At 49.2% G+C, this 16,885-nt stretch overlaps 7 protein-coding genes across 7 annotated transcripts; 4 read left to right on the forward strand and 3 right to left on the reverse strand.

The window, feature by feature from the left end:
• Nucleotides 1-645: 645 nt before the first annotated feature.
• Nucleotides 646-2,313, reverse strand: FVEG_17312 (hypothetical protein; the record flags this gene model as incomplete). Its single annotated transcript, XM_018906569.1, has 1 exon — nt 646-2,313. One exon carries the CDS (start codon nt 2,311-2,313, stop codon nt 646-648), a length of 1,668 nt encoding a protein of 555 aa, XP_018760592.1.
• Nucleotides 2,314-2,978: 665 nt separating this feature from the next.
• Nucleotides 2,979-4,069, reverse strand: FVEG_12621 (hypothetical protein; the record flags this gene model as incomplete). The annotated part of the gene is made up of 3 exons (XM_018901971.1): nt 2,979-3,641; nt 3,694-3,760; nt 3,813-4,069. The coding sequence occupies 3 exons, from the start codon at nt 4,067-4,069 to the stop codon at nt 2,979-2,981; spliced, it is 987 nt and encodes a 328-aa protein (XP_018760591.1).
• A 699-nt stretch (nt 4,070-4,768) lies between these two features.
• FVEG_12620 (hypothetical protein) lies at nt 4,769-5,791 on the forward strand (the record flags this gene model as incomplete). Its single annotated transcript, XM_018901970.1, has 1 exon — nt 4,769-5,791. The coding sequence occupies one exon, from the start codon at nt 4,769-4,771 to the stop codon at nt 5,789-5,791; it is 1,023 nt and encodes a 340-aa protein (XP_018760590.1).
• A 637-nt stretch (nt 5,792-6,428) lies between these two features.
• On the forward strand, nt 6,429-7,520 carry FVEG_12619 (hypothetical protein; the record flags this gene model as incomplete). The annotated part of the gene is made up of 3 exons (XM_018901969.1): nt 6,429-6,697; nt 6,752-6,818; nt 6,864-7,520. The coding sequence occupies 3 exons, from the start codon at nt 6,429-6,431 to the stop codon at nt 7,518-7,520; spliced, it is 993 nt and encodes a 330-aa protein (XP_018760589.1).
• A 780-nt stretch (nt 7,521-8,300) lies between these two features.
• On the forward strand, nt 8,301-9,353 carry FVEG_12618 (hypothetical protein; the record flags this gene model as incomplete). The annotated part of the gene is made up of 1 exon (XM_018901968.1): nt 8,301-9,353. One exon carries the CDS (start codon nt 8,301-8,303, stop codon nt 9,351-9,353), a length of 1,053 nt encoding a protein of 350 aa, XP_018760588.1.
• A 154-nt stretch (nt 9,354-9,507) lies between these two features.
• FVEG_12617 (hypothetical protein) lies at nt 9,508-13,348 on the reverse strand. The gene is made up of 2 exons (XM_018901967.1): nt 12,735-13,348; nt 9,508-12,682 (listed from the first exon to the last, which is right to left on the reverse strand). The coding sequence occupies exons 1-2, from the start codon at nt 13,330-13,332 to the stop codon at nt 9,534-9,536; spliced, it is 3,747 nt and encodes a 1,248-aa protein (XP_018760587.1). The 5' UTR covers nt 13,333-13,348; the 3' UTR covers nt 9,508-9,533.
• Nucleotides 13,349-14,293: 945 nt separating this feature from the next.
• FVEG_12616 (hypothetical protein) lies at nt 14,294-16,304 on the forward strand (the record flags this gene model as incomplete). The annotated part of the gene is made up of 2 exons (XM_018901966.1): nt 14,294-15,853; nt 15,909-16,304. 2 exons carry the CDS (start codon nt 14,294-14,296, stop codon nt 16,302-16,304), a joined length of 1,956 nt encoding a protein of 651 aa, XP_018760586.1.
• Between the last annotated feature and the right edge of the window lie 581 nt (nt 16,305-16,885).

Raw genomic sequence — 16,885 nt, forward strand, 5'->3', positions numbered from 1 at the left:
TATTGTCTGGAAGCATTTGTGTCAACGCAGTACTACAGTTTGGTTCTGTTTAGGAAGGTCGCGTTGGAGGTTATTAGTGTTCCGCTCAGATACCCCAGTTGATATCAAGTTGTCATTGAGAACTACTATTATTTGTGATTCGAAATTTGAGTGATGCTAAAGAACCCTCTCAGAGTCTCGGGCTGTTGCCTTGCACCCTGCTCTATAACGAAATCATAATTAGTGTGAGAGCCATTTGATAGGCTGCCGAATTCAACATATCATGTAGAGCGTTGAAGTCAATGGAAATGAACTTGTCTCTTGGGAACGAGATATATTATACTTATGTCTTTCCTCAGTTGCGACAGTTTAAGTAAGAAATGGTTATGTTAACCAAGTTATAACGGCGCCTCATGTTCGGCTTTACATATTTTCTGAAGACCTTAACAATGCTGTGGTTGGTCCTTTTGGCACGTAGAGGCTTTTCCATACCGTTCTTGCATTCTTAAACAGATGAGGATTTATGCGATGCTCTCAAAGTCAATGAGAAACATCTAAAGGCTCTGAAAGTCATCAACCTTTTCTTATATACATTTCACGACCGAGTACTACTCTGATTAAACAGTTAGAACACTTAGTGACCAAAAGTTGGTGATCCGTCAGAGATCAATCGTTATCTGCACGAGAGATCGTCTGATGGAGCCTGTGCTCCTTGATGAAGCTTGCTGCGATCAGCCCCAAGATGGCTACGCCAAGTCCAGTCAAAAAGACTCCACGCAATGAAATTTCGTATGCCTTGTAAACGCCGTCACTCCACCCACTGGGGAGCCGCTTCAACCCGTCTAAAGAGTCAAGAATGCGCTTTATTATCTTGGAAGATCCTTCCTTGCTGTCGAAGCGTTGGTGTAAGCTATGTTGTAGCGAGCTCTGATACACTACCGACGCAACCGTAACACCAATCGTGGAACCCAGGGACCGGAATGCATAGTTGGCAGAGGTTGCGACAGCTTGATCATCATGCGACACAGCCGCGACCGTTGCGAGTAGTGACACGGAAAGCATGCCACCGTATCCCACTCCTACCAGAAAGACATAAGTCAAGACGAGAGGAGTTGGTGTTTGGATCGTCATAGTGCTCAGGCCAACGAAGCCCAAAGCAGAACAGGCTATGACGGCAATGCCCAAAGTCCTGTATCTCCCTGTACGTTTCATGACAAATCCACATGTGAGAGAACTTAGAGCGGTGCCTACACTTTGAGGCAAGAGACGAAGGCCAGCAGCTGTCGTGGAGTACCCGTTAACCTGAAAGAAGACGGGGACAAAGTATGTAGCCATGATTAGGATCATAGTCACAAGACAGTTCATGAGACATGCCGCGAGTACTGTCTGATCAAGTAATAAGTGCATGGGGATGATGGGCTCTGTGGCCCATCTGGACTCGACAAGAACAAAAACCGTGGCGGCTGCCACTGAAAGTGACAGGGAAACCAAGACAAGTGGATGAGTCCAGGCAACGAGATTCCCACCAGAGTTGAGGCCTAACAGTAAAAGAACAAGGGTCAAAGAGAGAGTGAAAGCACCCGAGAAGTCAACCCTCGACAATCTCGACTCATCACTGTGTTTTCTGGGAGTATTGCGTAGGGTAATAGAGACGAGAATGGTGGAAATGGCAATCAGTGGGACGCGGCTCAGGAAAGCTGTCCGCCAACCCCAGAGATCATTGATCCAACCTCCAAACAACCCGCCAAGACCAGCTCCAACGCCATAACAAATATGTACGAAGCCTTGTATAACGCCCCGTCTCCTCAAAGGAACGAGATCACTAGCCACAAAAGCCGTTATGGCATTCAGACCCCCGCCACCCATGCCCGCCACGACTCGTCCAGTGAGAAGCATCCATTTCGAACTCGCAACTCCACATAGAAAAGTTCCAAGTCCAAAGAGAATGTTGCAGGCCACGAGGCCAGAGCGACGGGAGAAGATATCTGTTAGACGACCGGAGAGAGGTTGGCAAGCTGCGTTGGCGATGAGGTAGGATGATCCAAGCCAGGAGACGAGGGTCAGTGATCCGAAGGTGTTGGAGATGGGGATGGAGAGAGTAGCGACGATGGTGGTGTCGAGGGCAGCGAGGAAAACGCCGATAAAGACACTGCCAAAAACAGCGACAAGATATCTAGTTGAGGGCTCATCTTTGAGCGATGCACTCTCGGTCTCGTTGGGCTGTTGCGGAGGTTGAGGCTTTGCGCGGTCGTGCGAGAGAAGAGGCGATCGTTCATTGACGAGCCCGGTGGAGGTATTACCTCCATGGCTATACTGTGGCTCTTTACCCTTCATGATGCAATAGCCTAAAGCCGTCGAGGGGAATTTGGAATGCGTGATAAGCATAGTGCTCAGGACTTCAAAGAAGCTCTTAAAGAAGACATATTAAGGAATAGTTTAAAGAAGATATTAAGGAATAGGGGAGGATGTTTAGGGGGGACGGGCTTGGAGTCGAGGAATGGGGGGGCGGGTCAACTGTTGAACACGTCTTACTCGGAAGATATTACAACTGAGACAGGGGAACCGGACAAAGAGGCAGTGCCACCACAATATGACGCTGAATGAGCAGTGTTCGGGTATGTCGGTGAGAAGAAAGGGCAACGCCAGGTCGGGACAGATGACAGCTCCGTGGGGTAATGATGAGGCATTGCATGATTTGAGGCCACTTGTAACAACCGCAGGGTGGGAACACAAACGGGTAGTGACAGTCCTGAAGAAAGGTGGCAAAGGTCACGCCTGCTAATGTGACAGACTTTGGGTCTCTTAATTTTACACGGTACGAATCCATGCATCAGCTTGAATCCAGGTGGAATTAGTCTACGCAGAAGACTCAGGATGAAACGACAGTGCAGATGATTGCTAATCTTGGGTGAGTCACTGTTCGTAGCTGGTACGAAATCTCCTTCAGTTCAGCTCATATTGAAGCACCAATCGTTGTCTAGAACTCCAAACTACCAATTTCAAACCTCCAGCCCCAGATCCTTATCCATACTACCCGTAGCAACAGAATCAACCCTCTGCTCCTCCATAGTCTTATTGAAACTACTATACTTACTAAGAAACCACTCCTCCGCCGTAACCTCCTCCCCATCCATCCCCTTGAAAACAGCACTATCACTAGCCCGCAAGAAATAAGCAGCCGAGTATCTGTCCTCCATCATCTTACCCCCTGGGGGCAGCACTCTATGCATAGCCGATCTAAAGCGTCGCTTAGAGATGAAACGAAGTGTATCAGCGACGTTTATAATCGCATGGCCTGGTTTCGTAGCGACGTATTCCCATTTATTGGTGGTAGGCGATATTACTTGTAAACCAGGCTGTTCTGTAAAGAGTAGAGTGAATGATCCAACGTCCGTGTGGGCGTTGTGCCCACGGGCTGTTTTGTCGTGCAGGAGGTCGCTGAGGGGATGGTGGATGAAGAACATTGTGCTCTTGGAGGGGAGATGGTCTGGATGGCAGGTTTCGAAGCGGTCTTCGTTTTGGAGACCTGCGGCATCGGAGAGGCGGGATAGAAGGGTTTTTAGGAGGAAGTGGGCGGAGAGTTGGAGATTTTCGAAGAGTTGGAGGTTCTCGTGCACTACGTCGGGGAGATGGGAGCGGTTGAGAAGACCAACGCGGCTGATCTGGAGGATGTCAGTTGAGTGACCAACGGTGAATGGATATGCCATAACTTACTCTTAGAGCCTCAAAACCGTCGCGAGTGTTTTCGTTGACTCCTGACTGTACCCCAGGCGGTTTAAACCTTTGAAACGATCAACTCTGGTAGAAAATCTCGTCAAACTGAGGTAACTTACCCGTGAGCGTCAGAGATTGTCTCAGTCTTCATCTTCTCTTCCAACGGCTGATCAAACCACTGCTTCATCACTACCCAAGCATCCTCTAGCGTTTTCAGGATCTTGCCAGATTCCCAATCGCGAAGATCTAGGTAAAAGAAACCATGGTCTTCGCAAGCGGAGAGCAGGTTGGCCTGCTCGGTGACATCTCCGTTGAGCAACGAACTGAAGTTCAGGGTATGGAGGTTAGCGTGCTCTGGGGTAGTGGTCTTAGACATGGTTACTGATAATATGCTAGACCTAGTTGAACGGGACTCTTAGATGCAAAATGATAGAGAAACAGCCAAAGCCTGTGTGCTGAATGAGTAATAGGCTTTTAGCTGTATATGGTTAACTTAACCAAGAGGATGACGGTGATCGCGCCTAGGAAAGAAACTATTTGACTTGAATCGGCCAAGCTACGGAGATCAATATGCAAAACATCTTGACTTGATGATCTATCCTAAAACGCACGGCTGCAGATACGATAACTTGGCATGCGAAAACACCCTCAGTCCCCGGGCGCCGGCTCAGAACACATCCTGCGGGTTTTGTTCCTCCCCCGAGTGTCAAGATGTTTGCCACCCGAGACACTCCTATACATTACCGTATAACTTATTAGGCAACAGTAGCCACTTTCAGCTCTGCATTTTCGCATGTGTCGTTACACATTGACGATTTGTGGGGTCAGACCAAGTGCTCAAAGCTTTCCGGCAAGACCAGTATCAAGGCCTCGATCTGGGATTTGTGACAAGCTTATCACTGAGGTGATATACCAGTCAACATTGCGATGCGATAGGATAAATAGCAACTCTAGAGAACCGATAGTGATGCAACGAAAGCGAAGTCTATTTACTTATCACGATCTCTTGCAACTCATCATTTCTGACCACGACCATACTCTATTCTTAACCACTCAGAGCTCACCTTCCATCGACATGGTTGCCCTACCTGAACCCTTCGCCTCCTTCGAGCGCATTCCTCTCCTCTTCCCCCATCCATCCACCCTCCACCCTCTTCCCAACTTAACACGTCACCTAAACTCCACCACTTCCACCAAAGCTCAAATCTGGGCAAAGCGCGAGGACTGCTCCTCAGGCCTCGGCCTCGGCGGCAACAAGATCCGCAAACTGGAGTATGTCATCCCATCAGCTCTAGCCCAAGGCTGCGATACTCTTATATCAACGGGCGGTACACAGAGTAACCACATGCGTCAAGTCGCAGCTGTGGGAAGCCATCTTGGCCTCAAGACTATTCTCGTACCGCAGGTACATGGCCAGACTGGTTCGGAGGCTTTTGGTCAGGCTGGGAATGTGCAGGTCAATGGCATTCTGGGCGCCGAGTTGGCTGCGCCGAATACCACGCTCGAAGATGTCGCTGCGGATGTTGAGAAGAAAGGCGGACGTCCTTATGTCATTGCCTCGGGTGCTTCAGCCCATGAACACGGAGGCCTCGGCTTTGCGCGCTGGGCATTCGAAGTTGTGGAGCAAGAAGCGGCTCATGGCATATTCTTCGACACCATCGTCGTCCCAGTGGCTTCAGGCGGTACCATCGCGGGTATGATCGCCGGCTTCAAACTAGCCGGAGGTGAGTCGCGGTCCATAATCGGCATCGACACGTACAACAAGCCACCAGGGGTTCTTGAAGCCACGATCCTCGAAATAGCAAAACGAACGGCGGATCTCATCGGCTTAGAGGCAGATGCAGTTCAGCCCGACGACGTGATCCTCGATACGAGGTTCAATGCCGGTACACACACGGCTTGGGACGGTAATGCAGCTCGAGGCGTAAAGTTGATCGGCGAGATGGAGGGGATCGTGACGGATCCTATTTACTCGGGGAGGAGTATGGGTGCTATTCTGCACAGAGCTGAGAATGGGGAGTTGGATGGGAGTCGGTACGTGTTGTTTGTGCATACGGGGGGACAGGCGGCGCTGAGTGCGTTTCCTGACATGAGATGAGATGGATCGAGATGCGGGGGAGTCGAGTTACACTGACAGATTCTGTGCTACAATGTCAACTCGGCGAATGAGGTCCGTTCCGGTTCCGCGGACTCCGAGATTCGCGTCGTAGGTTGTTGTATCGGGAATTCATCTACGCGTCCTGACGAAAATTGATTCCGCTCTCGGTTATGTGCATAGCTGCTGTGATCATTCTGTAACTATCTTGGCATGCGTGGATCTCCTTTTGTGACTGTATGTGTGACGTTGGGTTATTGAGGATGGACAGGCAGCAAAAGCCAATTACTGAAGAGGCTTATGCAGTGACCTCGGAGAATTGGCATGCCGTTACACAGTGAATGTCCTACATTGTACCAAGTTCGTGTTCTGTTGAACGGCTGAACAAGCGGCTCAACTTTGGGAGCAGTGAACAACGCCTCTACTAAGTCAAGCCGTCGTTGCGGCACCCGAGATCTGTAGGCCACATTTCCAAGTCTATGTACACTTGAATTGACTCCTTCACCATAGCGTCAACCTTTGGCATCACAAGTTCCCTCATACTTAAAACCCGAAGTAGAGCAATTCATCCATCATCTCACCACCCCAGCTGCATTACCCAACAGTGTCATCTGATTCATTACCAATCACTTACTACATCATGCTGTCCCAGCCTAACCCCTACGACAACGTCAAGACCGCTAATCTCTTTACGGTAAAATTCAACAACCTCTTCGACAGAGACTCAAAAGAACTCGACATTCTTTTAAAAGCATGTGAAAGAGATGGTTTCTTCTATCTCGATCTTCAGGACTCGTGCTCCGCTAAGCTGTGGAGAGACTTGGATAGGGTGAGCGAGATTGCCAAGCGGTGGTTCTCGCAACCTGTTGAGGACAAGCTGAAAACCCCAACAGTATCGTTGGCACATGGGTTTGTTGATCCCACTAGGCAGTTTGCTACGCCGACTGATGCTTGGCCAATTAGGTTTAAAGCTACTGGTAATCAATCAGGGGCTGTAAAGTCACTCAAAGATGGTTTCGAAGCGTTAAAGGTACTGTTGCCAATATCCCTCGTCGAGTCTTTCTCATCATAGCAGATTGGAAGAAGTGAACTTCTTGGCCGCTGGGCTCTCCCATCAGTCGTCGAAGAAAACCTCCAACTATTCGACCAGTTCAACGCATCATGCCACTTTATTCTAAAACTACTTCTCGACTGCCTATCAGACGGTCTAAACCTCAAAGGCGCATCCCGCCTCGACACTCACCACCGCGATGACGCACGCTCCAAAAGCACCCTCTACTTCCTGCACTACCCCCCCGGAACACAGAACCTAGACGAAGTAGGTCAAAACATGCACACTGACATCGGCACCCTCACGCTGCTATTCGCGCCGCAATGGGGTCTGCAAGTCGTGTCCCCTGTGACAGGAGCGTGGGAGTACGTGCAGCCGCGCGAGGGCCACGCAATCATCAACGTTGCTGATACCTTGAGATTTCTATCTAACAAGCGATTTCGCTCTGCGCTGCATCGAGTTCTTCCTATTGGTGGCGTACAAGTGGAAGATCGGTATGCAGTGTCGTACTTTTTGAGAGCGGCGGATGATACAGAGTTTAAGGATAGTAATGATGAGGATTCAAATGCTAAGAGTTGGTATTTGACCAAGTACCATACCTATGAGCTACCCCACGAAGTTCAGGGTGAGCAGACAGTCTTGTCTGGGGGTATGGCGCAGGAGTTGCAGGCTACGTTCTGATGCATCTCGCCCAACGGTTTCAAGTCTGAGTCATTAGCCTTCTAGAATACATAACCATCGACGATATTTGACAACGCAGCGACGATTTAAGTGACAGGATGCAGGGTATTTACTTAGCGTGATCGATCCCCTCAAGCCGAGGCTGCAGATCTCTCGAACCCTCACTCGCAAACTAGTCCCAACAAGGAATCGTCAAAGAGACCCTGATTCCACTAACGGCATCGTCACGATCCAAATGTAGCTTCGCGTGGAACCTTGCAACAAGTTGGAGAGGCCCAAAATGTTGGGAATGATCGACACATCTATAATTACGTCACATTCTTTCGTCATGCACTTCCATTCAAGGCAAGTTTGCGACTGCGTAGATGGCCCAGCTGAGAACATGTGAAGATGATCTGATACCAAAGAGGAGTCTGAACACTGCAGCCCAGAAGCTTGTTCGGTAGTGACCCCAGATCAGCCTGAATAATCTATACCAATCCAAGATGTTGGTCCCGCCCGCCCTTGCTGAGAGTGGGTAAGTGCACAAAGGGCTAAGTTTGCGAATCGCGGGATGATGCTATAGCGCACATGATCATGAAACTTAATTGCATTCCCCTGTTTTGCCATGTGCGTCCTGTCCCTCTTCAGAAACTTGCCTCGGCATTCGATCCCAGATCGTGGAGTATTAAAGGCTGATTTCTCCGGTGATTGATCATATCTGATAAACAAGCATTGACCACAATCACACAACAAAAAGCAATTCTTATCTGATCTTGATTACAATATACGACCTTGAAAATGACGACGACGACTCAGTCGATGAAGTCGACATGGCCACTCGCCGATAAATCAGAGTGGAATATTCATCAACAAATTATCCACGTTTTGGGTACTTATCCCATTATTCCGGGCAAAGAAGTCCCCGTGCACCCTAAATCCGAACGCATTCCGTACTTCTCGCAATGGCAAAGTCACGTCTGGGTCCTCTTGCACGCCTTTGTGCCGATAATCATACATCAATCGTGGCTCTCATACACAGGCCAAGCACTCCATCCATTCATCGTCTTTATGCTCTACTTTGTATGTTTTAGCTGGTCCGTTGTACGTTCTGTTAAAGCTACGGCAAAGCTCGGACATGAATATGGTTTCTTAGACGGAGACGCTCATCAGAGAGATGGAATTCCCGATATCGGTGTTGATAAGGTCGTTTCCTCGCTCTGGAAGACTACAGGGTCTAGGATCTTTATGGCGACGCATCTCACCTACAGAGCGACACAAGCGCCTGCTGATGTCATGAGCGACCCAAAGTGGTGGGCCTGGCTGTGGCTTCAGATCGGTCTTTACGGCATCGTCCTCGATTTCTGGTTCTACGTTTATCACCGCGCCATGCACGACATCGACTGGCTATGGAAGTATCACCGTACCCACCATCTGACAAAGCATCCCAACTCTCTCCTCGCCGCTTTCGCCGACCACGAGCAGGAATTCTTCGACATGGTTGGCATTCCCTTCCTGACCTGGGCGACCTTCCAAGTCCTCGGCCTTCCCCTGGGCTATTATGATTGGTGGATCTGCCATCAGTATATTGCCTTCACTGAGGTTCTGGGTCACAGTGGTCTCCGAATCTACGGCATGCCACCTTCGACCTTGGCTTGGCTATTGAAGGGTGTAGGTATGGAGTTGGTTATTGAGGATCATGATCTTCATCATCGCAAGGGGTATAGAAAGAGTCATAACTACGGAAAGCAAACTCGTGTTTGGGATACACTCTTTAGAACATGCCACGAACGGATTGAGGCTAAGAATCAAAATGTTGATTGGGACAGGGCGGTTTGGTTTCCGATTTTCTAAATACAAGGTGAAGGGACAAAGAAGGACATTCGTTATAGTCATCAGACTAGTTTCTTATAAATAAATAAATAACGGTTCAAAAATCCCTTATTGTCTTTTCGTAGCTAAAGGCCATCGTCCCTGAGCCTGAAATGACATAAGTTTTTATAGTTAGTTCGGCAAACAGTAAGATTAGCTCTTTTAGTCTTCCCCTTCAGCCTCAACGGGAACCAACTCGTGTGTCTCATCAAAGCAATACCCACCAAGGCTCAAACAAGCTAAACATATATGAAAGTCCCCACCACTACAAATTTCACAATGTACAGAAAGTTGAGCATAGATAGGTAAACAGCATATGCCACAGTAGGCTCTCACCTCTCGACTCTGTTCTTGGACAGCATCCTCCTCCTCGATATCAGTTCCCAGGTCTCGATATCCATCTGCTCTAGCTAGTAGCCTCGAAACTGCGTTATGGTCGAGGTTCGCCGCCCACGTTGTCGCTGTCCTGCCGAACCTATCGCTAGATTCGACCTCTACAGCGCCTGTACCAATAAGTGCCCTGACGATGCCAACGCTGCCAAATCTTGCTGCAAGGGACAAAGGTGTGGAGCCCCAGTGGTCAGCCTCATCAAGGGCCTGCGTTTGGGATACATTTATAATGAATTTGACAAGCTCGAGAACTCCTGACCGACAGGCACTATGCAAAGGATTGCGGCCACAATTGTCTTTAGTTGCGACATCAGCTCCGTGTTGGACCAGAAGCTGTGTTACTCGTAAATGCCCGCTTGCGGAGGAAGCCTGAAGTGGTGTCGCTCCAGAGACTGTTTTGGCATTTAAGCCAGCACCGTTCTGTATTAGCATCTCCACTACGCTGATACAGCCGTAGAATGAAGCCACAAAGAGTGGCGTGTAACCGTGCACGTCACTGGTGTTCACATCAGCGCCGCTTTGGAGTAGCAGTTCTATTACCTGGTGATAATCTGGGCGAGGGAAATCAGGCGATTCTTCAGCGTCTTTTACGTCGAAATCGCTTGAGAATCCCCCATAGCAACCATAGGAGGCAGCTAGAAGTAATGGCTGGGCCTCCGTCGGATTAAACCCTTTACTGATCAGGGTTTTCGCCATTTTGAGATGTCCTTTACCGGCCGCTACAGCAAGTAATGAGAAAACCTGGTCCTCAACTTTATACTCTGTGAGTTCCGCACCTTCATCTATCAGTAGCTCGGCAAGTTCTAGGTGGTTGTACCACACGCTCAGAAGAAGCGGGGGATAGCCGTCGGCCGGAACCTGACTGACATCCGCACCCTTTTTAATAAGAAGGTTGGCCAATTCAATATGTCCTTCCTGAGAAGCCATCGAGAGTGGTGTGAAGCCATCTGCTGTTTCGTGTGACATATCAGCTCCACTGTCGATAAGCTGCCGCGCCACCTCTGTATTGCCACTGATTGAAGCGGTGTTAAGCGGAGTTTCTCTATCTTCGTCGACCACTGAGACATCTGCGCCTCTCGAAATAAGAATTTCCGCGATTGCGCCGCTCTCATCCTGTGCACTGATGTGCAGTGGTACTTGACCGTTGCCGCATCTTGCATTGATGTCTGCTCCATTGTCAACGAGTAATTTAACAATTTCCTTGTGTTTATAACCGCAAGCCCAGAATAACGGGGTCGCATTGAGACACGATCGATCCTCCATATCAAGGCTTCCTTCTCGTATGAGGTACGCCACAGCGTCTGTGAGTCCACTGGAGAGTGCAAGTAAAAATGGGCTTACTGAACTGCCTTGAAAGTCGGGGCTTTCACTTACTAGCCCGATCTCAATGAACTCTTTCAGAAAGGGCCAGTTCTCGTTTCGACTATCGAGGAGAGCAATCAGTGCCTGTTGTAAGTCCAGGTCGATAGCCTTGGCGGCTCGGCAATGATCAAAGCATTCACTCACAGCATAGAGCAGGAAGTGCTTTGCTAATCGTTCATTGTTGTTCATCTTTATGTGTTTAAAAGCTCCAGGGAGGTTTATGAATCGAATGCAATTTTTCGCAAGAGTATTATTGTGGACATTTAGGTTGGCGATGCGGAGTTTCTCATTTGAGAGCAAAGTGTTGGTGCCGGGAAAGGTCTTGAGGAGGAGATATTCCTTGACAGAGAAGTGTGACAAGTGAACTTCTTGTAAGCCGATAGAATCCTCTTCTGAGTCCTGAATATGTTCGGGGTGCTCAATATTCTCGGACGATGAAACGTGCCGGACTTCAATCAATGATCCGCATAGCTCTAGGATCATACTGTCGACATAATCCTGATCGACACAATCTGGCATCTCTTCGAACGGGAACACTTCCATGCCTTCTGTAATGAGCACAGCTTCCGTAATCTGGTACACTGTCAACGGTGTCATCGCGAACGCGGTCCATCGCAGCAATGAAAGTGCTCGACCTTTATCCAGTTCCCCCAACGAGTTGATCCTATTCCATTCCCGGTCGTAGAGACTGTCAAGGCCAGACGGAGTTTCATCAATTTCTCGTTCAAGTTGCTTTCTGCTCCGTCCCTTTCTCAGAGATCCTTCTTGAAGCTTAACCCACTGGAACTGGCCCTCGCTTCTGGTTTTCATCTTTTGAGCAATAGAGGCTCTCGTTGGCTCGTCCTTATTTGGTAACTTGGCTCTGACAATTTCAGATGAGTATGCCATTAGATCTGGCCCAACATCCTCCGGAATGATGGTATATTCGCTATATCCAGTGAACTCTGAAAGACCTTGCTGAATGATAGCATCGCCACGGCTTGAGATGAGGATTTTGGTGGCAGTGTCGGTGATAGCTATCCGCAATTTCTCGAGGAAATGAGGGACGGACTTTGTATATGTATTTGCCATCCCAGTGCATTCATCCAACCCGTCCAGAATAAGAATCCAGCCTGGAACACCCACGGTAACTTCGCGGAAAGCTCGTAGTATGGTTGCCTGGCTAGCTCGTGACTCATTCTGTACTAGTCTGGCCTTGGTCACGATATCTCGAGCCGCCGGGCTACGCTGTATCATCACAGTCACCCATGCTCGGATGACTGAGAAAGGATCGTCGCGGCCATCGTATCTTGACGATAGGAAAAAATATGCGACGCGATCCTGTGTCGTTCTTTCGAGCTCTTGAACGATTCTGGCGCAAAGGACCGTCTTCCCAAACCCAGCTGGGCCTTTGATCCAGAGTAACTTGCTAGAGGAAGAAGGTTTCTGCCACTCGAGGAATTCATCCCGATGAAGGATCCATTCGCACGTGTCTTCGACACGCTTATCGTTTGAGTCGCTGAATACATCATTTGGCGGCGGAGCTCCAAGCCACAGATGCAAATCACGCATTTTATCAGCTACACATAGATGTTAGCCTGATCTGTAATCTTAGAATAAAGAAGTATATACCTTCCATCTCCTCCTCAATCTTCTGCAGCAGTTCCCGAATTTCGACAGCATATGGTTGCTCGCCCGCGCTTATCGATAGATCCTTAAAGCTTGGAGTTCGTGTCAAGGCTTTTGATCCCGTAGTATCGGGGGAGACAACGTTATAGAGATCTGATACGAGGCCCGCGAGTGTTTGGACATGGCTTGTCTGCTTCAGTTTTCCGCGCAGTGCCCATGCTGTCTTTTGCCACCTCGAGATCTTGGAGCCATGAGCCGACACATCTCCTGATATTGGAAACGATGGAGTCTTCTGGAGGCCTTTGGGGCTGGGTGGGTCATTCGACACTGTCGAGAAGTCCTTGATGCTGTTTAACAGACCCTGGACCACAGCAAACGTGCGCGGGTTGTCGAGATCTGGGTGATGGTTATCCGAGAGCTTGCCCTTGCTGATTCCAACGCCGTCACCCCATCGCTCCAAGAGATGCATGGTTGCGTTGAGCTGAGCGTCGAGTTGTCGCGAGTCGCGGCCAGCGGTTCTGTACGAGTCAACCCGCTGCATCACATCCATGCAGGTGCTGAATAGGCCGACAAGGCCGACTGCTAGCCCGACCGGCTCCATGGTATCTTTCTTCTCTTGTCACAGGGCCGACGAAAATTAGACTGCACCGATGCTTTGATGTTGCAACGCGTTATCTCTGTTTTGTCATGCTTATGGCGGGGTATGCATGATGAGACTTAGGTGGGTAAACCAACTTCCCCTGCAATGCCGGGGGTAGAAAACCGACGAGTTAACCAATGAATTCCATGCAAGTTCTCGGCGCGTGATGCGTTTACAGCATTAATCGCCTATTTGAATAGATTATTGGTGCTTCGTAATTCTTCTATTAGAGTAATATATCGACCTACATACTGCGCAAACCCTCTGATTTCAAGGCAGGCTCGTTCCGTTTGTAAGCATATGACTGGCCTTTCGTACGTGCCACGGTATTCTGCACCATGTTGCCATTCGCTACCCCAGCATCCTGAAACTTGGGCATGAAATGACTGGCACCGATAGCGCCGCCGTAGTTCTCGTTGCAGGTCTGTCTGTTCCAAGTAGTCTCGCAGTTATGGCGGCCATCAATATCGATAGAAATTCCATGTACCCACGTAATGCGCCGAGATAGCAATCGTATGCTACGTGGGTGAGCCCCCAATTGACATCCCGAGCAATGTAGTTACTAGCTGATACTTTGGTCAGGTGATAACAAGATTCAATTCTCCCTTTGTTTCTCAATGTGCCAAGTCGACCCCGTAAGATTATGTCGTACGCCAAGCCCTCCAAGACACGCCCAGTCTTTGATGCCCCAATCATGACGTTGTTTTCCCAGCCACAGCCACATCTATAAGAACACCGATCAACAGCGATTGTCGAGCACATTTCTGGGCCGACGCGTTTATTCCTGGGCATAGCCTTGTGAGCACGCGACCAAGATCTCTGCGATTGTTTAAAGGGCCAGTTGAGATCCCCATGGTTGCCGTTTCAAGCCAGATCCATTCTCTCTCTTCTTTTCATTGCAAAGCTGATCTTTTCCCCGAATATGAACGTGCTACGCAAAATTGGAAATCTGATAGCCCCGCCTCCTCAACAAGCAGAAGACGGTCGCGATCAATGGCCCTCGCGAACAGCCTACCTCCTCGCCTCGTGCGGTGGCGCAGTAGGCATGGGAAACATGCTACGGTATCCATCGCAAGTATACAACAACCACGGCCTACAATGGTTCGTACCATACCTAATGGCCGTCTTCCTCCTCGCCATTCCCGCCATGGCCCTTGAAATTGCCGCAGGGAACGCTTATCGCGGCGGAACCGTAGTGGCGTACAACTCTATCAGTCGACGGATGAAAGGAATCGGCTTTTCACTCAATTACGTCGGTTTCGTCGTTGTTATTTACTTCGTCCCGATTCTAGCGTGGGCTATGGTTTACTTCCAGAAGTCTTTTACGAATAACTTGCCTTGGGCGGGTGATACAGAGAACTGGTTCATGTATGAAGCAGTTGGTGCTGTTGATCCTGATAAGTCTGGTCAATGGGTTGTGTATCCGGGTATCGCACTCAACGGTCGTCTTGTTAGCTGGAATGCATTTACCTGGTTCACTGTCTGGCTCTGCATGTTTCGAGGAGTCGGCCTTACCGGACGCGTCGTCTACTTCACCATGGGCCTCCCGGTCATAATGGGTATTATCCTCATCGGACGCGGTGTATCACTTCCCAATGCCAGCGAGGGCATCAAGCTCTATTTCGCCAGTTGGCATAGCTCAAAACTCGCGGGGACCAAAATCTGGCGTGATGCTGTTGGTCAAGTCTTTTTTTCGACAGGAGTCGGATTCGGATACTACACAGCATATGCCTCGTACAACCGCAAATTCGCCAACGCAGCTCAAGATGCAGTCATTATCGTCCTGTTCAACTCGTCCTTCGAAGCCCTGGTTGCGTTTGCAGTTTTCGGTATCGTTGGATATCTCGGTATGCGCCCCGAAGAAACCGGCGAGATTGGAAGCTATGGACTCGGCTTCATGACGTATCCCGAGGCCTTTGTCGAGATGCCTGCTTCGGGCTTCTTTTCCGTCATCTTCTTCTTCACCATCATGCTACTCGGTATTAGCTCGTCCTTTGCTATGCTGGATGCAGCCATGACGTTGATCCTCGATTCCCCATTTGCCAGAAACTGGAGTCGTCCTTGGGTTGCTACCACCATGGTCACGATTTGCTTCCTCCTTTCGCTTCCTCACTGTACAGAGTTTGGTTACTTCTTTATGGATGGAATTGATCGATGGATCAATAACATTGGCCTCGTCTTCGTCGTTTGGGCAGAGTGTGTTGGTGCGACTACTCTATATCGATTTGAGGATGTTGTTGGTCAGGTCGGGATGCCTTCATTTGTCCTGTACAATGTTGGTTTTCTGGGTGGTCAACTGCTCGGTATCATTGTCGGTCACACTGCGACTCCTTGGGCCGGTGCCATTGCTGGCTTCGGGCTCTATTTTATTTGTCTGGCTGCTTCATTATTCCTTGCAAAAACACCAGACGCTCACGGTGCACCGAGATTACTGTCCAAGAACAAGCTGACCTCCGTCTTTTACTACGTTGCCTTTTACTCGGTAAGTCCGCCCGATATCCTTTGGAGAAACCAATTAATCGCTGTGCGTGTTATAGGGCAACCAACTAAGACACGATCTCAACTCAGTTATCGGCAATGGTAAAAACTGGTCCCTCCCCTTCCTCTGGGCACCAATGCTACGATACGTCTCGGGGCCGATCCTGGCTATCATCTTCAGCCTGGCCTACCCCAGCTTCGAGGAAGTCAAGAATGATCCTCTATACATCCTTGGCTTCATCGTCGCGCATTTGTTACTTGTATGGTGTGTGATTGGTTTTGTCTTTCCCAGGTGGTTCAACGTATTTGTCGTTCCTGAGCGTCGTGATGACTGGAAGCAGCCGTATGCTCCCAATGTCCTTCGAGGGACAACTGAGGGTGAGGAGGCCACCAAAGCAGAGACTGGTATGTCCAGTGGAGATGCCAGTATGTCGAACAAAGGTGTCAAGGCGTGATTTAAGTGAAGTGTATTTTACTCAGTGGTATTGTGAGTAATGACTGGATTTTAAACTATACCTATAGAGCTTAGTATATGGCATTCTTATGGTTCCAATCGTTTGTCGCAGCGTGAAAGGCAGTCTAGCCCGCAAGCTCTTGGACTAGTCAAATTTTCATTGCCATCCACTGAGACTCTGCCCTTGCCCTTGGTAAGCATCAAGGTTGCTACTCCGAAACCTGGAGCAAAAGCCGTTATCATCGTTATGCCCCTGTTCCTGGATCTTATCAGACGAATCGGAGCGGTCCGCAAAACTGATAAGCGGCCGAGTCCGGGAATATCCTTGCCTATTCAAGCTACCCATCTCAACGGCATAACCATCTCTTATCTTGAGACCACGCAGAACATGCATTGCGCTAAACAATAAGCTTGTTTGTTCTTTCCACTCTAAATAACGTTTATCCAGAGAAATGGTATAAATGCAGTTAAGGCATTGCTTGGCACCGAGTCGGTCACGATAGCATCGCGAGGCATTTCTTTGCAGTATTGCCAAGCATGTTCGGTAAGAATTATACCGACAGGGAGTCGGGTTCAATTAAT

Source organism: Fusarium verticillioides, chromosome 3 (assembly GCF_000149555.1).
Source record: "Fusarium verticillioides 7600 chromosome 3, whole genome shotgun sequence".
NCBI lineage: Eukaryota > Fungi > Ascomycota > Sordariomycetes > Hypocreales > Nectriaceae > Fusarium > Fusarium verticillioides.